Consider the following 26711-nt stretch of genomic DNA (forward strand, 5'->3'; position numbering starts at 1 on the left):
CCGCCCTCTGAAGTGCTGAGCGCACTACCGCGCATGCGCGTGGTGTGCGTGGCCGCGAGCTGAGCTGAGTGACAGCTCAGCTCGCGGTCTTTGCCCGCCCCCCTCCTCCGCTGACAGGCTGGAGAGAGAAGGCGCGCACACAGTGCCTTCTCTCTCCTGAACACGTTAGACGTATTTTAATACGTCTGACGTGTACAGGGCTTTTTTAGGGCCCTGTGTGATAGGAAGTCCCTCTAGTGGCCGTCTGAGTGACGGCCACTGGAGGTATTCCTATCAATCAATGTAAACACTATTTTCTCTGAAAATACAGTGTTTACATTAGATTGCCTGCAGGGAGCTATAGATAATACCTGAACAACTACATTAAGCTGTAGTTGTTCAGGTGACTATAGTGTCCCTTTAAGCTAAGCCAAAAGTGAATCCAGATAATTTGAAACTTGGGCTACTGCTTGGAATGACAGTAACTCACATTATGAGAGGTTTATACAGGGCTGTTACAGGTTTGCATCTTGAGTACATCTGTGACTGCAGGTAGACAATGTGCAGCCACAGAGCTGCCATAGAGTGTGCAACCATTTTATTCATTCTGGATGTAACACAGCACTGCTAAGCAATATGGTTTCTAGAAGGGCTCAGGTTGTGCGGCTGGTAACAGAACTGCTACCTAGCCACTCAGCAGCTGTAGTTTTGAAAATGAGGCGCGCAACCCCACTGGTGACAGAAGTGATGTGATATTTTAACTCTTCCTTCTTTATTTAAATATATATATGTATGTATACATCTCTCTTGAATTGAACGGATGGTAACGTCTCCTTGCAGTTATGTCCCGTAATGCACACTTTGAAGGGCACAGTGCAGTATGGGGACTGCTAATCTCAGGCAGCACTGGGAGATGTATACAACCATTTTAATAGTAATAGTGGCTGGTGCAAATAGCAGCTGTTGCTTGGTGGAACACCCATCAATCATGGGGAGACTGGGATATTCATGTACAGTATCTACTCTGAGATTAATGGAGCACTACTGTCACACTAACAAATCATTTATTTTAAAGGATACATAATGATGAAACATGTATTAGAAAAAAATAATAATGCCACCTTGGGGTTTTCAAAGCATTTATAAACTATACGACCTTCAGTCTCATGGTTTATTATGCTGTAGCCAGAATGCTTTGATAACATTAATTTTCCAACTACGTGTTTCACTGTTATTTATAGGTAGATAGCTAAATTAATGATGCCATTGAGTTAGCAATTAAAAAAAAAAAAAAAGTAGATTTATCCATATAATTGGAACACTCCCCAACCACCCACTCCTCCCCCCCCCCTCCCCCCCCCAAAAAAAAAAACCTTTAGGAGATTATAAGAAAACCTGTGAGAATTCCTGTAACCATTCTGCATGTCTTTAAGCACAGACACGTGCCTGGTACAATATTATAATTCCCATATATTATAATATTATAATATTGAGTGCAATCCATCCATTCCTCTTAAATTGGTATGCATAAGATAAAACCAGGAGCCATATTGAAAGAAAACAAAAATCTTAAAAACTTCTGACTTTGACCTTTACTTTATTGTCTATTGGGAAATTCTAAAAATTAAAAAGAAACGGCCTTATGATTCTGAGTTATATTATGCATTGCTAAAATCCTAGATTAGAAAGGCAATATTTGCTTTAATGATTAAGGAACCATCCGTAATAAAAATTTGATATTTGGTAATAACAAAAGGCAGTGCAAGCCCAATATTATTGAAAAGTACAGCGTTCACATTTAAAATACCCGAGGGCTACTTAATGTAATAATAATGGTGTCTGTTCCTATAGAAGATGTAAAATGAAATGGAAATAATTAACATGCGCAATCACAAACTGCCAATAATAGACTTATTGTTACATTTCCCAATGTGTGCTTATAATAAGGCTAATTCAGGCAAGAACACACTGTGCTGATTTTAAAAATACATTTATTACAGAGGAATGAATGTCCCCATAGATGCACAAAGCGCAATTTTATTATTTTTATTGTATTTTAAAAATGAACAAATACCAAATATCAAAATTACAAAAGGTTTTTTTTTTTTTTTTTTGTGCTGTTAATATGCAAACTCTGTTCTGGGGGGCACACAACTTGCATCTTATGGAAATTTGCAACACATTTAAGCATACTTTAGTTTTATTGCCTCATTCTTTGTTACATCTTTCAAATGAACATTAAATGTCTATGTGGCAACTAGAAATTCTTGACATTTTACATTTTCAAGTTCAGTATCTATTAAACAAATAAAATAAGAAAATGCATAATTATAATTATAATACGGTAGTAAACAATACTATGTTTCGTGTTTTTTTTTTAAATTTCACAAAACCAAATTTTTAGTTGAATACATTGTCTATACATATGCTTGCTGTATGTGTAAAATTGCCTTTATTATAAATTTCAGATCTAATTTGTAGCCATATGCAGTGCAATCACAATGATGAAGGATTTTTGGCTAATTAAAAATGTCTTCAGTTAATGTTCATTGTAATGACTATCAAGTCAGTAATCTATTTTCTATGTGTTGCTAGCAGATTCCAATGTATTATTGTCTCCTACACACTGCCATTCCTTTGGCAAATCTAAGGTCAGTGAGCTGCCTGTAGGGATATTCCTCCTAAATAGATTGAATGTGTTTTGGGTCAGTATAATTTCTTTTAACTGAATAAATGAAAGGATACAGATCTCACCAGATTCTGCATGGAACTTTGCAGTCAGCAATAACATGCGACATTAAAAATTTATAATTGAACATTAATTAAAAAGGACATTGAAACGACATTACAAAATGTAAAATTAACAGTTTGTTTGATAGAAATGTGCTCGTGATGCATTAAATTATCTTACATAAGGCTGTCACTTAATGAAATTATAAAAGCTTTTCATGCTTTATCATTGTCATGATTATATTTGTTACTGTGCACACAAATCTATCCCTTTTGCCATATTCATTTTAGCTCAAGTAATGAAACAGAACTTAAAGTGGCACTGTCACCTGAATATGTCTTTCCATAATTCACTTAAAAAAAATAATGCAAACAGATTCATGTTATTTTCATCTAAGCAAGCTATAGGTTAACTAGAATTACCACTTGATGATCTGTCAGTGTGATTATGGCAATCGCTGAATGATACTTTTCAATCCCTCAGTGACACTTATGGTTAAAATAACAAGGCTGCACTTCAAGCTCATTCTATGAGCCTCATTTATTATGTTATATTTGTAATATTTAGAAGCGCACTATCCGCTTGACATACTTTACAGTGGTTATAAGTAGTGCAGACATTTCACTGTGCATTGCTTTAACAAAAAATATCCCAAATATTTAAATAAATAAATGGAACTAAAACACAGAGCGTGTAATGTCATCAGCCATGCGATGATTTGTAAAGTAACCCTTAGCTTTCCACTGTTCAGGAAACAAGAACTGGGTCTTTGATCTGTGTCTGTGCCCAGAATTCCTAAGTTAAGTTTGAAATCTTTTATTGTCTTTCTCTAAATACAAGCTCCTGAACAGGTATAAAATGATCATGGCATCATGGACAGTTTTTTTTACTGTTATATGAGGGCACATCTTCAACCCTTAAGGACACATGACATGTGTGACATGTCATGATTCCCTTTTATTCCAGAAGTTTTGTCCTTAAGGGGTTAAAGATAAAATATTTTGCATTGGGTGAAAATATATTCACACAGCTTAAAAAAGTTAGTTATCTTATTTCTAGAGACTGGTCTCTAAACATATTTATTATAGTTTAGACTCATTAGTCATCGGTTTATTGCTGTGGAGCTCATTTATACACTCAGAAACACCAACAAGCTCCTAGAAAAGAGGGACATTAGGATAGGAAAAAGTGGCAGAGGGATTTGGGACCTAAATAAGGACACTTGGGAGGTATGCACAGTTTAAAGGGAAACTATAGTCACCAGAACAACTGAAAGTAGTTGGTCTGGTGAGTATAATCATTCCCTTCAAGCTTTTTGCGGTAAACACTGTCTTTTCAGAGAAAATACAATGTTTACTAGGGATACCTCTACTGGCCACTACTCAGATGCCTACGTGCTTCATGGGGCAGTGCTGCACACTGTGCATTCAGTGTCTCCACCCTCTTTATGCAGACACTGAACTTTCAAGGGGTATGATCTATACACCAAAACTGCTTCATTAAAGGAACATTATAGGGTAAGGAATACAAACGTGTATTCCTGACCCTTTAGTGTTAAAAACACTAATTTGCTGTTCTGCACTTCCTTACCCCCTTAAATAAGATAAAAACTCATCTTTATTCCAGCGACATGTGGATCTGTCGCCGCTGGCCCCATTTCTGTTCCGCCTGCTTAGCTGAGATCATTCGAATTGGCGATCTCAGCATTGTGCAGTACTGACCTAGGAAGCACCTCTAGTGGCTGTCTGAGTGATTGCCACTGGAGGTGTTAATAGGGAGCAATGTAAACACTACCTTTTATCTGAAAACAGGGCCGGCGCTACCATAAGGCGGCTGCCTTAGGGCGCACCGGCCCTGGGGGCGCGACATAAGGCTGACCGGAAGGAGGGAAGCGCACTGCGCACCCCTCCAGCCGTTTACTACTTGTAGCCTAGAGATTCCAGCCCACGGAGCCCAGCCTCTGCCCGCCCACCTCCTACCCTGGTGTCTGCCGCAGGCTGTGTGGAGGGGGCAGGGATATGAATTACATCATATCCCTGCTCCCTGTGTACCACACAGCGCGGCTGGCGCTCAGTGATGGGGCTGAGCTTCAGGACAGGACTCCACAGAGCCGGACAGCATGCACCCAGGGACAAGATTTAACAGATGTAAGTATGTAATTTTGTATGTATGTATGTCTCTGTATGTATGTATGTATGTCTCTGTATCCATGTATGTGTGCATCTGTCTGCATGTATGTATGTAACTAAATGTATGTTTGTCTCTGAATGTCTGTATATATGTCTCTGTATGCATGTGTGTAACTTTATGCCTTTATGTCTATGAATGTATGTGTCTGTGTGTCTCTGTATGCCTGTATGTCTTTGTATGCATGTTTCTGTATGTATGTATGTATGTGTCTGTATGACGGTTTGCCTCTGTATGTATTGTGATATAGTGAAGGCAGAGAGGCCTTCTAACCCCAGGGGAAGTATATGTAGTTTGTGTGTTGCACAACACAAAGCTTTGTTTAGTTATGGGCCCCTGGGGTGAAGCATTTGGAGAAAAGGGTGGGCCAATGCTCCACACCACAGTTTAGTGGTTTTCTTGGGAGACAAAGATCCAGGCCAGGGTTTGGACTGTCTCCAACCCACTGCTCAGCTGCAGGTAATCAGCTGTAGCAGTGGGAATAAACCACTCCCTGCTAGGCAGGTAAAGGGGGATTGCTGGCTTCCTCTCAGGAAGCAGGTAGGAGAGAGGGTGTTCTCTCCAGTAAGAGAGTCAAGGAGACTAGGCACTGGGAGTGCTGGCTTGGAGCACTAGGAGTGCGGAAGGAAGCAGTCAAGGCTGGCTTGAAGCACTGGAGTGCTGAGAGCGGACAAATACACTAGGTTGGTGAAACCCACAAATTTTGTTATAGTTTAACCCCTGATAGATAGGGAATCTGATGTGAGTTAGTGCTCAGATGAGCTAGGCTCTTTGTTGTAGGGATTTGTGTTACATCATTGCATTTATGTTTCGTTTGCTGCTGCCTGATGTGTAAATTTACAAATAAAGTTGCCGGGATTATAAGAAAATAAAAGGACTGTGCATGTTTTTGCCCTAGAGGACCGTGCTATCTACTAACAAGGATCACAATATGGTGGAGAATGCGGGCACAGTAGCACATTGAGGGTCTGTGGGTGTGCCAGTCATCCGTGGGTCTGCTTATTGAGGACTTTTATTTTGGCAGTCCTGCTAATCGAATAAAAAGCACTGTACCTTTAAGACTGTTACCTGCGTGGTGCTATAATGGAGGACCTGCTGAAGGCTCTGGTACAGGCAACTGCTGTACAACAGGAGAGCTGCAGAAAACAGTGCAGCCCTACAGCAACTGGTGCTGGCCCAGGCAGAGGGTGCTAAAGTCCTGGCCAAAACACAAATGGAGTGCACAGAGTCCTTGGTGAAACAGCTTGTTGTGACACAAGCAGAGATGTTTAAAGTAGCCCGTGAGGAGCAGAAGAATCAAAAGGGAGAACAAGACAAACTGATAACTGAAGTTGACAAGTGTTTATATGAGAATCAAAACATTGCAGCTTCACGTGAAAGCCTCAAACTTGCTCTGAGTGACATCACAACAGACGAAGTCTTAGAAAAAGAGTTGGAAACAAAAACATTTTCAAGCTCAGAAACTGAATCTTGCATGTTTCAAGAGAAAGCTGGAAAGACATTTGGAAACAGAAAGGTACTGATAAATCTTCCCAAGGCAACAAATTGAGAAAGAAAGACTGTGACTGAGGCCAGTAGTGTAAAGTCAGTTTGTGCTATAAAGAAAGAGATAAGTTAAAATACACCATGTAAAGGTGAAAAGACTAAAGCATGCAGAAACATCCTAAAGAAAACTGCAAAGATGAGAAAAAGATTTATGCAAGGCCGAATGTTGGTGGTAAGAAAAAAACACCCAGAAGGCGTAAGTAAAGCTAGTGTATACAGCCAGGGAAAGAAACATGAAGCAGAAGCCGCTGATGTACACCCAAGTGAACAAGTTAAAGCCATGAAAAGCAGACTGACTTGGGGAGTCAGAGAAGACAACAGCAAAGGAGCTGAGCTTAATAGAGAGAAGCAAGGCACCCCAGTTGAGTATAACAATGCTGTGCACTGTTTAGTAGCCGAGGCTACCCAAGAATGTCGACCAGCTGTTGAACAGTTGGGCAGAGAAGTAGTGGCAAAACAAAGGCACAATAAGAAAGGCAATGTAGCCGCTTCTGATCTAAGCCAAGAGAAAGCGACTGTTACAGAACCATGCTGTGATGAAAAAATGGGCACTTCCGCAGCTAAGCCAAACCAAGGCGAAAATGATATAGTAGATGACATTGGCGTAGCAGGACAAAATAATTCAGAGACACCTGGTAGTGCTACAAAGACTTTAAATGATTGTCCGGGAGCCGTAGAACTGGATCTGCTGGCAAAGGCTACTGCTACAAGGCCTGGGCGCACTGACTACCTGGAACAGCTGCCAGATTCTGGGAGCACAGCCATGGAATTAAAGGCGGAGCTCGGAATGCCTGACTGGCTGTTTGATACCAGGGCTGTCATGACCCAGCGAGAGGCCATGACTGCGTCTCTGCACACCCCCGAGGGAGCAGGGAGACCGCCAGACAGCCCAGAGGAAAGCATTGCCGACATTGGGAGGTGGCCACTCAAGGCCGAGCAAGCAGAGGGAAACCTAAAGGAAGAAAACTGCACTATAGTTTTACGCATCGCTCCTACATTCCTTAGATTTGGCTCTTTTGAAATATTCAAGAAAACTGATGAATTAACAGGCAGAAGGGGTCCTAGTGTCAACAGAAATGATGTTCGCATCCAAATGATTGATTATGTTATCAGTACGTTCTATCCAGACATTCAGAATACACATGCAGAGCACAAGATTGAACAAAATGCTGCTTTCTTCAAAGAGATAACCAGGAGGACTGCCAGGCTTGTTGCAGAGTGGCAGTGTGTTGGATTTTGCCATGGCGTCTTAAATACTGATAACATGAGCATTGTTGGGATTACTATTGATTATGGCCCATATGGATTCATGGACAGGTATGATCCAGATCACATTTGCAATGGGTCAGATAACATGGGTTGTATGCCTACAACAAGCAACCAGAATTCTGTAAGTGGAACTTGGGAAAGCTCGCTGAGTCGCTGGTACCAGAGCTCCCGGTAGAAATCAGTCAAAGTATAATTGATGAGGAGTATGATTCAGAGTTCCAGAGGTGGTATATGCAGAAGATGCGAAAGAAGCTTGGCCTGATTCAAGCAGAGCTCGAGGAGGACAGCAGTCTTATCTCAGACCTGTTGGAAACCATGAACAAAACGGGAGCAGATTTTACAAATACTTTCAGAGTGCTCAGCAAGTATGCTGGGAATTTCGTCAGCGCAGAGGATTTTCTAGATATTCTAACTGAGCAGTACGCTTCCTTGGACGAGTTAAAGGTGGTGTTCAAACCCAAAATGGATCCAAGACAACTGTCGGTGATGCTGATGTTAGCGCAGAGTAACCCTCAGTTATTTGCTTTGAATGGAACAAAAGCCAACATATATAAGGAGCTTGATCGTATCGAACGCTACAATAAACTGCAAGAGTACAGTGAAGACCAGCTACTGAGTAATAACCGTGCACTCTGGGAAGAATGGCTTCACAAGTACAGCACTCGGTTGTCAAAAGACCAAGCAACTACTGGGGATAATGATACATTTGTGGCTGAACGTGTGAAAATAATGGACTCTAACAATCCGGCATTTGTGCTCAGAAATTATATTGCTCAAAACGCAATTGATGCAGCTGAGAAGGGAGATTTCAGCGAGGTACAGCGGGTATTGAGAATGTTGGAAAATCCATACGATGTAGAAGTCTCTTTCCAACAATCACCTGATGAGGCAGGCGATGAAGATGATGAGCTTGAAGAACTGGATATATAGAAATGCTTTTGCAACACCAACAATATCTCTACAGGAAAGCACGGACTACCTGGAACGTGGACAAGTTGGAGCCACCTTCAGCAGGAAGGGTCCAAGCACTATACAGAAGATCAGAGAGGCCCTAAATTTGATGAGGAATCAGCATTTTGGGGTCCCCTTTATTGCATTCTACAGAAAAGAATATGTGGAACCAGAACTTAATATTAATGGCTTGTGTGGCAGTGGTATGAAAAGTGGACCCGGTTGAAGATTCAAAAGCAGAATCTTATCCGCCTTTTCCAGAAGATGCAGGCTTACCAATATGACCAAATATCTGCAGACCCTGACAAGCCTTTAGCTGATATAAAAAGACTAATTACACGCCAAGCCTTTGTAAAGTTTGCGCTTAAAAGTTACTCCGACGTTGAGAGATTATCAAATCAGAAGCTGCGGATGTGGAAGCAGATGATGATGATTGAGAGGAACTTGGCTGATAAGGAGCCACACCGTATTGATCTTCAGCCTAGATCCGCTAACAACCATATTAGCGGGAAACTGGAAAGAAAGGACAAAACCTGATACTGAGCCTGGGACAATATAAATATGATGGTAGAGTGTACCCAAAAGTCCCATTATGGCTACGAGACCAGACTGAGAAAAAGCTCAGATGCTTCAACTGCCACCTGCAAGGACATATTACATATAACAATCCTGAGAGTGAAGAGACAATACAATGTGACATAGTATTAAGGGCTCTGCATAGGATTGTATGGACCGGCTTAAAGATGTGTATGGTGACTGGTGGTGGTGTTACAGCACAGTTAAAAGTGGTGATGGTGGAAGGGAATTGTGCACAAGCACTAATTGATTCAGGGAGCGAGGATACTTTGAAAAGTGTTCTGCTTCAGCCAGAGAAATGTGATATAAGACAAATGTTTAATATTGTGTGTACACATGGTGACACCCGCACATACCCCAAGGCAGAGGTAGAGTTTGTCACTGAGGTTGTAAATGTTAAATGCCCTGTAGTTCATGCAGCTCAAACGCAAGAGCGTATAAGTAAGGCCAGGTATCTGAGTACCTTGGACCTGGTCATAAGGTATTGGCAGGTTCCCCTGACAGAGAAAGCAGAGGGAAGGACAGTGTTTTCTACTCCCACGGGGTTATGGCAACATAAAGTACTGCCATTCAGGTTGCATAGTGCACCAGCCCCCTTTCCGCATATAAATAGGATACTTTGGCCCCACAGAGAGAATGCAGCTGCCTACCTTGGTGGTGTGGCGATTCACAGGGTGGACTTGGAAGCACACCTGATGAAGGTCCAGTTAGTTGTGCATAATGTAAGGGCCGCCGGTTTGACCGCTAACAAGTGTTATCTAGGATTTGAGGAAGCTAACTATTTGGGTTATCCACTTGGGTGGAGGTTCCTTAAACTACAAGGGAGCAAGGTAGCAGCCATCTACAATAGGCCACTTCCTGTAACTGAGGAGCAAGTCAGGGCTGGTACAGCCCTAGGTGACGTGAATGTTCACGGTTTGTGTTCTAAGGCCGCTCGACCCGATGGGTCTGAGCTGGGGGGGAGGATATGTGATATAGTGAAGGCAGAGAGGCCTTCTAACCCCAGGGGAAGTATATGTAGTTTGTGTGTTGCACAACACAAAGCTTTGTTTAGTTATGGGCCCCTGGGGTGGAGCATTTGGAGAAAAGGGTGGGCCAATGCTCCACACCACAGTTTAGTGGTTTTCTTGGGAGACAAAGATCCAGGCCAGGGTTTGGACTGTCTCCAACCCACTGCTCAGCTGCAGGTAATCAGCTGTAGCAGTGGGAATAAACCACTCCCTGCTAGGCAGGTAAAGGGGGATTGCTGGCTTCCTCTCAGGAAGCAGATAGGAGAGAGGGTGTTCTCTCCAGTAAGAGAGTCAAGAAGACTAGGCACTGGGAGTGCTGGCTTGGAGCACTAGGAGTGCGGAAGGAAGCAGTCAAGGCTGGCTTGAAGCACTGGAGTGCTGAGAGAGGACAAATACACTAGGTTGGTGAAACCCACAAATTTTGTTATAGTTTAACCCCTGATAGATAGGGAATCTGATGTGAGTTAGTGCTCAGATGAGCTAGGCTTTTTGTTGTAGAGATTTGTGTTACATCATTGCATTTATGTTTCGTTTGCTGCTGCCTGATGTGTAAATTTACAAATAAAGTTGCCGGGATTATAAGAAAATAAAAGGACTGTGCATGTTTTTGCCCTAGAGGACCGCGCTATCTACTAACAAGGATCACAGTATTTATGTATGTTTGTATGTGTCTGTATGCCTGTATGTCTTTGTATGTATGTTTCTGGATGCCTGTATGTCTCTGTATGCCTGTATATATGTATGTGTTTGTATGGCAGTGTGTCTGTATGCCTGTATGTCTTTGTATGTATGTATGTATGTATGTGCCTGTATGTCTTTGTATGTATGTTTCTGTATGCCTGTATGTATGTCTCTGTATGCCTGTATGTATGCATGTCTTTATATGCCTTCATGTCTCTGTATGTATGCATGTCTTTATATGCCTTCATGTCTCTGTATGCATGTATGTCTTTGCCTATATGTCTGTATGTCTCTGACTGTATGTGTCTGTGTCTGTATGTCTCTGTATGATTATTTCTGTGTTTGTATGACAGTGTACCTGTATGACTTTGACTGTGTGACCGAAAAAATGATGCCTGTGGCTTGGGAGGAAATACATGATGCATTTTTTTTTTTTAAAGGAGAGTGAGGGGCGCCAAAATGCATCTTCGCCTGTGTAACCAAAAATCCTAGCACCGGCCCTGTCTGAAAAGGTAGTGTTTACATGAATATGCCTGCAGGGACTTACTATACACATTAAACTGTATATGTCTTGGTGACTACAGGCATACCTCGCTTTACATACACTCACTTTAAGTACACTCGCGAGTACAGACATTCCCGCGCCTCTTCTGTCCGCGAGTAAACAGGAAATGGAAGGTTCTATTCTCGCCTAGAGCAGCTCAGTTCAGTGTCTTTAGGGCAAAAACTTTTCACACCTTCTAACATGGCACAGGTTAATCATCTCAAATTTACAATGTGCCTATAGCAAGTGTGTTAAAAAATGATACGCTTAGAGTCATGTCTACAAATGCTCGCAGTTTAGGAAATAAGATCCATGAACTTGTGGCAATAATGGCAACTGATAATGTAGATTTAGTCGCTGTTACTGAGACATGGTATAATGAAAATAATGACTGGGACATAGCAATACCAGGGTACTCTTCATATAGAAAACACAGATAAGGCAAGAAAGGGGGAGGGGTGGCCCTGTATGTGAAGGATAGCATAAGATCTAGCCTAATAAAAGTTAGTGAGGTGAACATAGAGTGCGTTTGGGTTACGTTAGAATTTGGTAATCACACAGTAACTCGTGTAGGTGGGATTTATCGGCCCCCAGGACAAATAGAAGAGTTAGATAATCTACTAGTTGAGGAAATAGCTAAAATGACAATGAAGGGGGAAGTTATCATCATGGGTGACTTTAATCTTCCTGATGTGAATTGGAAAACAAAAATAGCTACTTGTGCCAGGAGCACACATATTTTAAACTCCCTACTGGTATTGTCTCTAAAACAAGTCGTTGAGGAGCCAACTCGTAAAGAGGCCATACTAGATTTAGTGTTAACAAATGGAGATTTGGTATCAGATATTACTGTAGGTGAAAGTTTAGGATCCAGTGATCATCAGTCAGTGTGGTTTAATATAAGAACAGTGACTGAGTCACACCACACAAAAACAAAAGTTAAAGACTTTAAAAAAAAACAGACTTTTCTAAAATTAGAATATGTGTGAAGGAGTCATTATCAGACTGGAACAATTTAAATGGAGTCCAAGAGAAATGGGATTATTTAAAAGGGTCACTGCTAAAGGCAACATAAAATTGCATTAGGCTTGTCAGTAAAAGCAAAACATTCTGTGGTTGTGGCGAAACCGACCTCGCCACGTGTCCTTGGAGGGGGCTGATTGCCCGCCTCTTGCCTTTGGACTATGGACCAGACTTTATGGGAATGTGAAAGACTCCAATTATACTGTGTGAGTAGGATCTGCGCGCTATTCGGTAGTTTTGTGCGTGAAGATCCCAGCTATCTGGGGATAGGTGAAATGTCTGTGTGTTATGTGTAAATATGACTTTATGTATTTTAAAGTGTTTTATGTCGTTTTGCAACCATGTGGTTAATGGAGTCTGCCTTTAGTCCTGGGTAATTGGATTACTTCTCCAATTAACTCCAGGGCAGAAGGGAGGAAACCAGGGTGCATTGTGGGGATGTTTTTCTGCCAGCCAGAAAGGAACAAAAGATACTTTTAGTAACTTTTGAACCCCTGGTCGGATTCATGCCATTTTTTAATATGTTGTTCCCCTGAATGGATTGATTGTGGATATGTATTTTTATGTGAATGTGATGTAGGGTTTTAAAGTTATGAAAGTTGTGTAAAAGTATATTTTACACTGTATGCATAATGGGATTATATGTCACACTAAGGGGAGGGGATGTGTGGGAGGTAACATCTATGTCATTGGTTCTTTTATGCCTCCCCCTGGGTGTGGCCTGTATGTGTGAGTTGGAAATTAAAGCCAGGCTGGATGTGCCAGTCCAGAGTTCCTGTTTTACCCTCAAAGTGATGTGTCGTCTCATTATTGGGGGGAAGGATTTATTGCATGCTGTTCCAGTTGACTGCTAGGAGTGTAAGCCTATTCGTATGGTTCCTATTCAACGGTCTACAGCATTCATATGCTAGAGAGGATTCCTATGCTTCTCTGATTCGGTGATTGTGGTGTCTGCCAGAGTGCTTGGAGTCCTCAGGAAGCGCTAGGAGCATCCATTAACGGAGGTACCAAGTCGGGGTGCCAGGTGATCCGTTACATTGGTGGCAAGCGGTGGGATGGCGTCCTAGTGCGAGGTAAAGCAGCTCGGAGACACAGTACGTTTGGATTTACAAATTGAGGGCGACGCTAGTGTGCCTACAGCGTCCCTGTCTACACAAAGATTTGGGAAAATGGGGTTCGTAGACCCCTGGGCAACACACACACCTGAGGAAGAGAGTGAATTAGAATGGAGAGATGATGCCCGGAAAGAATTATGGAACGATGCCCTGGAGGAAGTCCAGTATCAACGGCAGCAGCGCCTTCCTGGTGTCGCATACCAGTTGGAGGAACAAATGGCCTGGCGGATGCCACTTCTGGGAGACCAACCTGGAGGGCAGCGGGTAAGACAACTCGAGTACCTCGTGGAAAGGGAACTGAGCCTGGACGCCTCATACCGGGCACTGTGGTGGTGCACTGTCCAGCCAGAGACGTGGAGGGCAGTGGGCATCCAGCCAGAGGGGGAGAACTACACAAGCCCTGGCCTGTTGTGGAAAGCCTTAGTGGAGGATGTCGACTTCGGCAGTCCAGCAGAGTCACGGTACTGGGCTATCTTTCATTACCGAGGTGAGATGATACAGGGCCCGAGATCTATTGGACTGGGAGAAGACCTCCGCCGTTTCGCTGCCATGGAACGAGAGCTGGAGATGGACTATGTAGAACTATTAAATTCCTGCCAGCCGCAGAGCAGGGACGCAGACCGGGAAAACTGGGTGGCAGACCCAGACCTGCTAGCCTATAGCTGGGAAAACGCGGCAGAGGTACCCCCTGCTTCACTACCAGTTGCAGAAGTAGGGGACCTCATAGACTGGTCCTGGAGAGACCCATAGATGGCAGGTGGAGATGGGATCGAGGTCTCTCTACCAGCCCTACAGGGATGCTGGGCAGTCGGCCCAGATCCCCAGCGGCAGGTTACAGTTCAGAGAGAGGAGCTTGTTACACCCTCTCTCCAGCGGCAGCCTAACCCACCAAGGGGAGACCGTAAGCCCCACACCAGCGCAGATGGGACCGTGGTCTCTGCGCTCAAGTTACAGGGAGCTGAAGGAGCCGTCCTCCCTCCCCAGCGGCAGTGTGATTTGTTGGGAATTGGGAGCCCGGTCTCCATTCCCCAGCGGCAGAGTATCCAGCAGGGAATAGAGAGCCCAGCCCCCTTTCCCCCACAGCAGGACTCTGTGCTGGGAGGAGAGACAGTCGGTCTCCCTCCGCAGAGACGGGAAGTATGCATGGGAGAGGAGATTGTTACCACCTCTCCCCAGCGGCGGATCATTAATGTACAGGGAATAGAGAGCCCAGTCTCCATTCCCCAGCGGCAGAGTGTTCTAATGGGAGAGGAGCTGGTTACCACCTCTCCCCAGCGGCAGCTTAATGTACCAGGGGGAGACTGTAAGCCCCACACCTGTGCAGATGGGACCGTGGTCTCTGCACTTCCAGCACAGGGGGTAGGGACGGTCGGTCCTGCCCCCCCACAACAGGGCTGTTTAGCCAAAGGGGAGACAGTCTGTCTCCAGCAGCAGAGCTGTGTAACTAAAGGGGAGACAGTCGGTCTCCAGCAGCAGAGTTGTGTAACTCAAGGGGAGACAGTCGGTCTCCAGCAGCAGAGCGGTGTAACTCAAGGGGAGACAGTCGGTCTCCAGCAGCAGAGCGGTGTATTTAAAGGGGAGACAGTCTGTCTCCAGCAGCAGAGCTGTGTAACTAAAGGGGAGACAGTCGGTCTCCAGCAGCAGAGCTGTGTAACTCAAGGGGAGACAGTCGGTCTCCAGCAGCAGAGCGGTGTAACTCAAGGGGAGACAGTCGGTCTCCAGCAGCAGAGCGGTGTAACTCAAGGGGAGACAGTCGGTCTCCAGCAGCAGAGCGGTGTATTTAAAGGGGAGACAGTCGGTCTCCAGCAACCAGGCTCCAACCAGACTACTCCCGTGGTAGTGCTGGCAACAGGACAGAGTACCGCTGGTCTCTGCCCCCTCAGCAACCTACCAAGGCAGCCTACCAGTCCCCCACACAGCCGTGAGGCACCTGAACCTGGACAAGATTCTCCCTCACCCAGGTGTAGTAACTGTTTATTGTGGGTGGGCTGCTCTGCTGTTTCTGTCTTGTGGGTGGGCTGCTGGACTAACAAGGGCACTGACCGGCAGGAGGTCAAGTACCCTGTTAGTCTGGGGGGTAAAGGGGAGAAGTGTGGCGAAACCGACCTCGCCACGTGTCCTTGGAGGGGGCTGATTGCCCGCCTCTTGCCTTTGGACTATGGACCAGACTTTATGGGAATGTGATACCCCAGATAGCCATACCATGGAGCCTATTCATATAATGAAAGACTATGGGAAAGACTTTAGCTCCATGGCAATTGTACTGTGTGAGTAGGATCTGCGCGCTATTCGGTAGTTTTGTGCGTGCAGATCCCAGCTATCTGGGGATAGGTGAAATGTCTGTGTGTTATGTGTAAATGTGACTTTATGTATTTTAACCCCTTAAGGACCAAACTTCTGGAATAAAAGGGAATCATGACATGTCACACACGTCATGTGTCCTTAAGGGGTTAAAGTGTTTTATGTCGTTTTGCAACCATGTGGTTAATGGAGTCTGCCTTTAGTCCTGGGTAATTGGATTACTTCTCCAATTAACTCCAGGGCAGAAGGGAGGAAACCAGGGTGCATTGTGGGGATGTTTTTCTGCCAGCCAGAAAGGAACAAAAGATACTTTTAGTAACTTTTGAACCCCGGGTCGGATTCATGCCATTTTTTAATATGTTGTTCCCCTGAATGGATTGATTGTGGATATGTATTTTTATGTGAATGTGATGTATGGTTTTAAAGTTATGAAAGTTGTGTAAAAGTATATTTTACACTGTATGCATAATGGGATTATGTGTCACACTAAGGGGAGGGGATGTGTGGGAGGTAACATCTATGTCATTGGTTCTTTTATGCCTCCCCCTGGGTGTGGCCTGTATGTGTGAGTTGGAAATAAAAGCCAGGCTGGATGTGCCAGTCCAGAGTTCCTGTTTTACCCTCAAAGTGATGTGTCGTCTCATTATTGGGGGGAAGGATTTATTGCATGCTGTTCCAGTTGACTGCTAGGAGTGTAAGCCTATTTGTATGGTTCCTATTCAACGGTCTACAGCATTCATATGCTAGAGAGGATTCCTATGCTTCTCTGATTCGGTGATTGTGGTGTCTGCCAGAGTGCTTGGAGTCCTCAGGAAGCGCTAGGAGCATCCATTAACGGAGGTACCAAGTCGGGGTGCCAGGTGATCCGTTACAGTGGTACTCCGCAGATGTGGCCAAAATAGTAAAAAACAAAAAGTTAGCATTTAGTAATTATAAAAAAAAAAAACAGAGTGAGGAAGACAAAATGATCTATAAGATTAGGCAGAACGAGGCTAAGCAAGTTATAAGAGCTTCCAAATCACACACAGAAGAGAAAATAGCACAGTCAATAAAAAAAGGGGACAAAACTTTTTTTAGATACATAAATGAGAAAAGGAAAGTAAAACAAGGATTAGTTAGATGAAAAACAAAAGGAAGGTATGTAGAAGAGAATAAAGGTCTAGCTGACTGCCTCAATAATTATTTTTGTTCGGTATTTACAAATGAAAATGAAGGAAAGGGACCTCAGTTAAGAAAAAGGATAAGAGGTTCTATTACAACTGTCAAAAGTAAAGACAAATAAGTCAGTGGGACCTGATGGAATACACCCAAAGTTATTAAAAGAGCTTAGTGGTGTACTAGCAAAACCATTAACAGATTTATTTAACCAATCATTGTTAACAGGAGTAGTCCCAGAAGATTGGAAGTTAGCGAATGTTGTGCCCATTCACAAGAAAGGTAGTAGGGAGGAGTCGGGCAACTATAAGCCAGTAAGCCTTACTTCAGTAGTGGGGAAAATAATGGAAACCATGTTAAAGGATAGGATTGTTGAACATCTAAAAACACATGGATTTCAAGATCAGAGACAACATGGGTTTACTTCAGGGAGATCCTGCCAAACTAATCTTATTTTTTTTTTTTTTTTTTTTGGGTAACTAAAATAATAGACCAGGGTGGTGCAGTAGACATTGCTTACCTAGATTTCAGTAAGGCTTTTGACACTGTTGAACATAGAAGGCTTATCAATAAATTGCAATCTTTAAGTTTGGATTCCAATGTTGTTTAATGGGTAAGGCAGTGACTGAGTGACAGGCAACAGAGGGTTGTAGTCAATGGAGTATATTCGAAGCTTGGGCTTGTCACCAGTGGGGTACCTCAGGGATCTGTACTTGGACCCATTCTCTTTAATATTTTTATTAGTGATATTGCAGAAGGTCTTGATTGTAAGGTATGTCTCTTTGCTGATGATACTAAGATATGTAACAGGGTTGATGTTCCAGGAGGGATAAGCCAAATGGCAAATGATTTTGGTAAACTAGAAAAATGGTCAGAGTTGTGGCAACTGACATTTAATGTGGATAAATGCAAGATAATGCATCTTGGACGTAAAAACTCAAGGGCAGAGTACAGAATATTTGATAGAGTCCTAACCTCAACATCTAAGGAAAGGGATTTAGGGGTAATTATTTCTGATGACTTAAAGGTAGGCAGACAATGTAATAGAGCAGCAGGAAATGCTTGCAGAATGCTTGGTTGTATAGGAAGAGGCATTAGCAGTAGAAAGAGGGAAGTGCTCATGCCATTGTACAGAACACTGGTGAGACCTCACTTGGAGTATTGTACGCAGTACTGGAGGCCGTATCTTCAGAAGGATATTGATACTTTAGAGAGAGTTCAGAGAAGGGCTACTAAACTGGTTCATGGATTGCAGGATAAAACTTACCAGAAAAGGTTAAAGGATCTTAACATGTATAGCTTGGAGGAAGGACAAGACATATGATAGAAACATTTAAATACATAAAGGGAATCAACACAGTAAAGGAGAAGACCATATTTAAAAGAAGAAAAACTACCACAACAAGAGGACATAGTCCTAAATTATATGGGCAAAGGTTTAAAAATAATATCAGGAAGTATTACTTTACTGAGAGGGTAGTGGATGCATGGAATAGCCTTCCAGCTGAAGTGGTAGAGGTTAACACAGTAAAGGAGTTTAAGCATGCGTGGGATAGGCATAAGGCTATCCTAACTATAAGATAAGGTATTTAGAAAATTGGGCAGACTAGATGGCCCAAATGGTTCTTATCTGCCATCATATTTTATGTTTCTATACACACAGAGACCCATACACACACACTGACCCATGCTGACCCATACACAGACAGATACATACACACACACACTGACCCATGCACACCTATACATAAACACACACAGACCCATACATACACACACACATACCCATACATACACACACACACAATCCCATACATACACACACAGACCCAAGCAGACTGACATACACAAACATACTCACTGAAACATACTGACACACCTTCTATGAACACACTATTCATTCTATCTTACCTTCATTGCACTTTGCTCTTCATTCATGTCTTCTTAACTGTGCCCGGAGGCCGAGACTTTTTTCCCAAGCCCCATTTCCCGTTATTCTCCCGCCCTCTTGTCCCCAAGTACAGGGCAAGTGGCGGGAGCGAGTGAATGACGTACCTTTACGCTGCCGCCGTGCTTGACTGGGAGAGAGGTCCTGACTTAGCAGGTTGTGGTGAATGCCGGACCGAAGTTCTACCGGGCGCTAGTCTACAAGTAAGTGCTCCCTAGCGCCCTGTAATGCGGCCCTATCCCACTTGATAGGGAGGCGGCCAGACAATTAGTAAAGCCACTGCTGGCGCCCCCCCTAAGTAGGCTCCCTAGGTGGCTGCCTACTTAGCCTATAGGATGCGCAGGCCCTGTCTGTGGTTGCAGGGAGGCCATGCTCCGTCCCAATCTGAAAGCATTTTTTAGCTGTCTCTACTGGTTCCCGAGTATTGGTGTTGGCTGAAGCTGAAATCATTCACTAGGACTCGCCCCCTGCACCACTCTGATGTCTCCTCCTTGGCCACTATCTCGCATTCTCATGCCAAGACTTCTCAATCTATGTAGTTATTTTGTTTTGTGCCTATATTTTAGTTTATTTTATATTTTTATCTATAGCCTTTATGGGGCGGTTATGATTTAGAGAATCAATTCAAGGAATGAGCGGATATATGGGGTTTCAGTGGTCTATAAACCCGGTCACTTTAGCCTGTTTTGCCATATTTTTCGTATGCATGTGACTTCACTCTTGCCTTACCTTACTATTTAGCATAGCACCATCTACTACTTATACTATCTAACAATTCATCACACTGACCACGTCTTTTCAGTCATTCCTATCTAGACATGTGAGCATGTGAGCATAGCGTGTATCTAGCTAATGCTGTACTCTGAATTTGCAATTGAAAATAATAAAAGCTGCATGTACCTTTTTTTTCTGATTCAATGCGCTGTTATCAATATTATTTATTTTTTATATTTTTTTATGTATTTTCTGTTTTTGAAATGACGTAATACAATTACAAACCGTGAATAGACAATACATTCGTACACAAATATGCAGATTTTAAAGCAACAAATCTGGGCAATCAGACTGTGCAGTGGACTTGTGGGAAATATTTGGGAAATGTATTTCAGTCTCTTTTACTAAGTGTCTAAAAAGTGTTTGTTCCTAAATGACTACCTTCACACTGGAAAGCTGTCAACAGGTCAAGTATCTAACTTACAGTTACTATGGATAAGAATTTTGTGAATATTCTTTTAAACTAATTTATAGACTTTTTAACATTATAATGCTGTATAACAATCGTCGTGCAAATTAGTTTTTTTTATTTTTCTAAGAAATAAATTACATTCCATACACTATTGTATAACATCCACACAATATCAAATAGCAGTTTAAAGTAGGTATATCGGATGTTAATGCTGCTGCTTGTTTTTTCTGTTGTAAATATTTCTGTAATTAACTATATCAACACATATTTTTCTGTAAACTTTGTTGGCCATATGTTTCAGGCTTCATTTATAGGAACTTCAAAATATGTTAATGTTAGTTGATGAGTAAGCAGATTGGCATTAGCTAAATACAACCTAAAAATTAACAGGAATGTCAGATGCTGTATTTGATATATATTTTTGTAAATAATTGCTTGTATTTTTTCCTATGTTCTAGAACTTACTTGTGACTGGAGCAGTTGACTGCAGTTTGAGGGGTTGGGACTTGCGCGCTGTACGTCAGCCAGTCTTTGACCTCCATGATCATACCTATGCTATTCGACGGGTGAAGGTAAGTTTTCATGAATAGTTTACATGTTTAAACAATATATACTAGATGCTTAATTCTTAAAGGAACACTATCGTGTCAGGAATACAAACATGTACTTTGACACTATAGTTGTAAAAGCGCTGCTTAGGTGACCCGCCTCCCTTGCCTGCCTTTAGAAAAGTAATTTACTCAACTTATTTCCAGCACCACGCTGGTCTTGTAGCAGCTGGCCGCACCCCACTCTGCCTCCTTGGCTGAGTTCATCAAATTTAATCATCTTAGGCAATTCAATGCTTTTACACCAATCAGCATCTCCTCATTTAATCAAATGCAACTCTATGGTGAATCAAATTGAATCAAATGCAACTCTATGGTGAACATTCAGCGTTCCATGCAGAGCGTGGAGATGCTGACCTAGGAAACACCTCTACCTCTAGTGGCCGTCTGAGTGTCTGCCATTATAGGTGTTCATAAACAGCAATGTAAACACTGCCTATTTCATGAAAAGACAGTGTTTACATGGAAATGCCTGCAGTGACACACTGTAGACACCAGAACAACTACATTAAAGGGACACTATAGTCACCACAACAACCAGTGTCAATTGAGACCAAAAGAAAATGAGCCTCTAATATGTACAAAGATACATGCTGGTAGCAAAAAAAGGGTGGTAACCCCTAAACTGTGAACAACAAGTTTTGAAAAAACAGAAGAAAATAGAAAAGAAGTCTACCAACAATGATTTCTTACTGAGAGAGTTTTAAAACGTCAATTGAGACCAAAAGAAAATGAGCCTCTAATATCTACAAAGATACATGCTGGTAGCAAAAAAAGAGTGGTAACCCCTAAACTGTGAACAACAAGTTTTGAAAAAACAGAAGAAAATAGAAAAGAAGTCTACCAACAATGATTTCTTACTGAGAGAGTTTTAAAACGTCAATTGAGACCAAAAGAAAATGAGCCTCTAATATCTACAAAGATACATGCTGGTAGCAAAAAAAGAGTGGTAACCCCTAAACTGTGAACAACAAGTTTTGAAAAAACAGAAGAAAATAGAAAAGAAGTCTACCAACAAGGATTTCTTACTGGGAGAGTATTAAAACGTAACTTTTAATCTATATCAATAGTGTAATAAAATATATATATATATGCAAAACAACCAAAATGATAAAGGATAATAAATAAAATCAAAAACAAAAATAAAATGGAAGAAACAGTACTCTATTACGGGCAATTGGATGGCAGGAAAAAAAAAAAAAATCCTTGAGATGATCAAGGTACATTAATTTTTTGTTTATAGCGGCTTGTAGGTTATGGAGAAAAGGGAATAATGTCCCTAAAGTATATCTCTCTTAAAGATTCTAATGTGCCTTCGAGGGCACCCCTTAAAAAATCCTACTCTGTTATACCGCCTCCCACCGCGGCTCCTGTAGTCAGGGATTTAGATTGTAACCAAAGTTATTTGAGGACTGTGCGACCATATACGAACAAGGAAGCTACGCTCACGTATATCTATCTCCAGAATGATAGTAGACGTTAACACCAGTCTTGAGTTGTCTGCTATCTGTAATGGAATTATTAGTGGATGTTAACACCAAGAGTATAGAGAGTGAGCCTCCTGAGCCCTGACACAAGCGTTTTGCCAGAGTAGCTCATCAGAGGGAAACCAGACACAGGTAAGTGCCCGGTATTTTGAACGTAAAGGTTGTCGGCGATTGGTCAAAGCATTGTGTGTTAACCAATGGTAGGGGGGGGGACATATCCAAAATGACGTTGTGATGAATGTTTTAACCCCTACTTCACAGCTGGAGGGGATATTTGAAGGTATTTTTATACAAAGATAGAGGAAAATAATAAGAATGTAAAAGTTATAGAAAAATAAAATAAATAATAAATAAGTACTCTCACGTTAGTGTTTGTAGGATTAGGATCATGAAGGATGAGTTATGGCTATTTTTATATATAGTTTTGGCCTTTTGAATTATGGTTAGTGTATTGGTAGGTCTGATTAGTCCACTAAGATGGCATATATTTAGTAGAGATCTTGAGAATACCGGATCATTCATTGGTATTGGGATCTCGGACTTTGTGTGTTATGTTAGGGGTATCTACTGATACTTATTTTGCCATTTTATAGTTAGAATCAGTTAATGTAGAATGAGATTCCATATTAGTACGGATAGTACCGGAATGGTCATGAGTTAAAGTGAATGGCATATGAAGTATTTTTTTGCAATGTGCAACATGATTGGAATCAATAAAAAAAAAAAGGTAATAACTAAACAGGGAAATTGATAAAGATAATGTAACGGCTACCAAATAACAAGTGATTATATATTTATGATGGCAGAAGTTTGGGCAACCTGAAATTGCTTGTGTGGTGCCTTTATTACCACATTGTGTTGGGTTCATATCCACATTTGAGTGGGTAATGGTGAGGATTAGATGCCGCATTATGAATTATTGTATTTTGGAAAACCCATGTTGATTATGTGTTGTCTTTATTACGGGATATAATCATTACTTATCCTTATGTAAGTGGGTAATAGTGATTGTTGTATCCCACGTTGGCTTATTAGCTAATGGGGTACATTGTGATAATATCATCCAGAAACAATATTTCGGAGTGGTCTATTCCAAATCTAAGAGACTATATTGAATGAATGCAACATTATGTCAAATAAATGTGCAAATAAATGTCCAGCGGAGGTTTAGTCTGGGATTGTGACGGATGCCTCCTTCATGGATTGCACCCTGTAAACTTTTCTGTGTAATTCGAAATATTTATGCCTTGCATCATTCGGTATATGAACTAATCGAACACTTAAAACCTATCCAGTTCGTATACCGAACAAACTGTCGAACCAACCGACCACCCAGGACCGTCGTATGCCGCTAGTTAACCCCCTTGACCTTCCTAACACCTTCACTAACTGCAATCCCTGAACATTCTAAGTGGTCGGCTGGGTGGCCGCCATTTGTTTTGACAAACACGAGGTGGCGGCCATCTTGTTTTGACGAACGTTTCCAGCGGGGTGTGGTCATCTAGTGCATGGAACTATTATCGGACACTCGACGGCCTGAACACTGCTGAGACTTCCATCCCCACTTATGTTTGTTCCCATTCATCTGACGAAAGCGGCGTTCGGTAAAACCAAACTCCCGAACGAGGGATACACAACTAGCCTGCTCACAAACGGTTCCTTTCGGTATTGTGTTATGTTTGGAGCTCCCGAAAGAGACCGACCGCACAGCCTGGATCTCGGGAACTAATTTGGGCAGGAGCCTTGTATGCGTTCGGTCAGAAACAAGATTCCCATAAAACTTTCAAACCCCTGAACAGATCTGGGTTATTTTTACATATGTTGTTCCCCCAGATCGGGGCTATCGGGAGATATAATTTATGTGGGGTTTATGTGAGTTTTTGGGATACTTTCAGGTTACCTGCAAATTGTGTTCTTTTTCACCTAGATATAATTGAGTTAGTACAGTATCTGGCTCAATTATCTCTCAGGCAAAAGGGAGGGATTGTATGATTGTAATGGGAGTGTCATACATCTTAACATCATTGTCATTGGTCTATGTCTTTATCTTGTAAGTTCCCCACAAGGTTGCATGGGGAAATGCATAAAAGGCCAGTGTGGCACCATTAAAATAATTTTCCTTGCTTACCCACGGTTCAGGCGGTGAAACCCCTCATCCTCTCGGTGTAGCCGCCACAGGGATCTAATGTGATTTTTACTTCTTTCCAGAAATAAAATTGGTTTTGTTAATTGTGGATGAACAGGGTAAAGTTAAATTCTTCGTTCAGTGCGTGTGGTGTCAGTGTTTTTAAGTTGTGTATCCATCTTGATTCCTTTTTTAGTAGCATTAGAAAGCAATTTCCCTTTCTTTACCCTGTTACTACCGCAAGTACTGCCAGAGTACAGCGCCCTGGCCATGCCTCTCACAGACCTAATCAAGAAGTCCCTTCCCAGACAGGTAACCTGGTCCCAGGAGTGTGCGGCAGCATTCCAGAAACTCAAATCAAAGCAGCGCTGAGCGAGGCACCTTTGTTGGCTGCCCCAAACCATACTAAAATGTTTCTTGTCCACACAGATGCCTCCATGTTTAGGCTGGGAGCTGTGTTGAGTCAGGTGGAGGATGACGGGATGGAGCACCCGGTGGCATATCTCAGCCGGAAACAATTACCCAGAGAGGTCAGCTATGCCACCGTGGAGAAGGAATGCCTGGCTCTGATATGGGCATTTAACCCCTTAAGGACCAAACTTCTGGAATAAAAGGGAATCATGACATGTCACACATGTCATGTGTCCTTAAGGGGTTAAATAAATTACAACCCTATCTCTACGGCAGTCCCTTTGCCTTAATGACAGATCATGCTCCCTCATCGGGTTAAACAGGGTTGCTGGAGGCTATCCCCGTTTGTTACACTGGAGTCTGGCCCTACAACCCTACAATTTCACCATGCAGTACAGGCCAGGCAAACAGAACGGCAATGCGGATAGTCTATCCCTGCAAACGGAGTTGGAACCTTTACTGACTTTCCCGTCCATTCCCAAGCCAACCCGGCAGGGTGTAGATGGGTATGCCGACCCATGGAACAAGGGAGCAATGTGTAGAAACTACCCTGTTTGGTTTGTTGAATTGTATTTTTTTCGTTCGATAGATAAAACTATTGAACACCGACCACCCCTCCCCCCCCCCCCCCCCGGCTCATTATCTACAAACAAAACCGCAGGATTAAGTGCTCTCCCTGTGTGGCCACTGTTCATATAGACGAACGCCACGTGTTGGAGAAAACAGCGGCCATTTTGTTCGCATGCAAAGAGGCAGCGGGACTTGGTCGTCGAGTGTCTTGAACTAAAATCGGACACTCAATCGGACCCACGAATTAAGGAAACAAACGCTACCTATGAGCCAGGGGAACATTTCGTGAATTTGTTTGGTTTTTAGACTTCCCAAAATAGACCGACCGCTACCTCTGAAACTGTGGAACTAAGTCTGGTGTCCGTGAGGATAATTACCTTCCTGGCATTGGTGGAGATGCTGGTCGGCGGCTATGTGCTGGTGTATCTGGCCCCTGCGGCATTCTTAAAGACGCCAGCCACTGCGGTTCCATACCAATTTGTAGTCCCAAGTCCACCCGCGCGCACGCACGTTCTGGGGACATAGGCTGGGTACGGCCAATCGGATTTAAAGGAAACTTATTTAAACTCCTTTCTTGCCTTCCCTCATTGCCCTGTCGTGGTTTCCCTTAGTGGTTGTCAGAGAGTGTGTTTCTGAGCGTTTATTTCTGGTTATTGACTTTGACTTCCCTGTATTCTGGTATCCTTGACTTTTGGCTTTCCCTCATCGTTGTCTATTTCCGTGTCACCGACCTCGGCAAGTACTCTGACTATTCTCTGGTAAGTTATATCCGGCCAATCTGAGGCCCGGTAAGACGTTACCTTTAGTCCTAGGTGTGATACCGTTCTCCATGCTGGATCAACTAATAATACTTACTGACACCATGCATGCAAATTGTGACTTCCAAGAAATTCGGGAACCCCTGAACCGATCTGGGTGATTTTTGGATATGTTGGTCACCCAGATCGGGGCTATCAAGGGATGTAAAGTTTGTGGGAATTTTGCAAAAATATGTGTTTTTTTGTGCCTGACTCAATTATCTCCTAGACACAGGAGAGGAATTTTCTTGTTTTGTAAAGGACTGTCCTGGACCTGAGAGCCAATGCAATCACATAACTGTTTGTACTGTGGTTTTCTCTCAGGTACAGGGGGGCGTGCCCCTTGCATGGCAGGCATATAAGGCCAGTTGCCCTGAATAAAATCATTCCTGTTCTACCCTTCATCTAGTTGAGGCTGATGTTTGGGTATGTGTCTGCTTACTGGGAGAAATTACTGAATGCTGCATTGCTTTCTGGAGAACGTCGAGCTATAATCACTAAGCCTTTAGCAG

At 42.7% G+C, this 26711-nt stretch overlaps 1 protein-coding gene and 1 pseudogene across 1 annotated transcript in view; both read left to right on the forward strand.

Moving 5' to 3' along the window:
• The window catches only part of PEX7 (peroxisomal biogenesis factor 7), a 303428-nt gene that overhangs the window by 75592 nt on the left and 201125 nt on the right, over positions 1 to 26711 (forward strand). The window contains exon 7 of the mRNA XM_063441196.1: positions 20660 to 20773. Within this exon, the coding sequence (XP_063297266.1) occupies positions 20660 to 20773 (114 nt within the window). The remainder of the gene's footprint in view (positions 1 to 20659; positions 20774 to 26711) is intronic.
• LOC134585343 (protein adenylyltransferase SelO, mitochondrial-like) lies at positions 616 to 8641 on the forward strand (annotated as a pseudogene).

Source organism: Pelobates fuscus, chromosome 2 (assembly GCF_036172605.1).
Source record: "Pelobates fuscus isolate aPelFus1 chromosome 2, aPelFus1.pri, whole genome shotgun sequence".
In the NCBI taxonomy this organism is placed as follows: domain Eukaryota; kingdom Metazoa; phylum Chordata; class Amphibia; order Anura; family Pelobatidae; genus Pelobates; species Pelobates fuscus.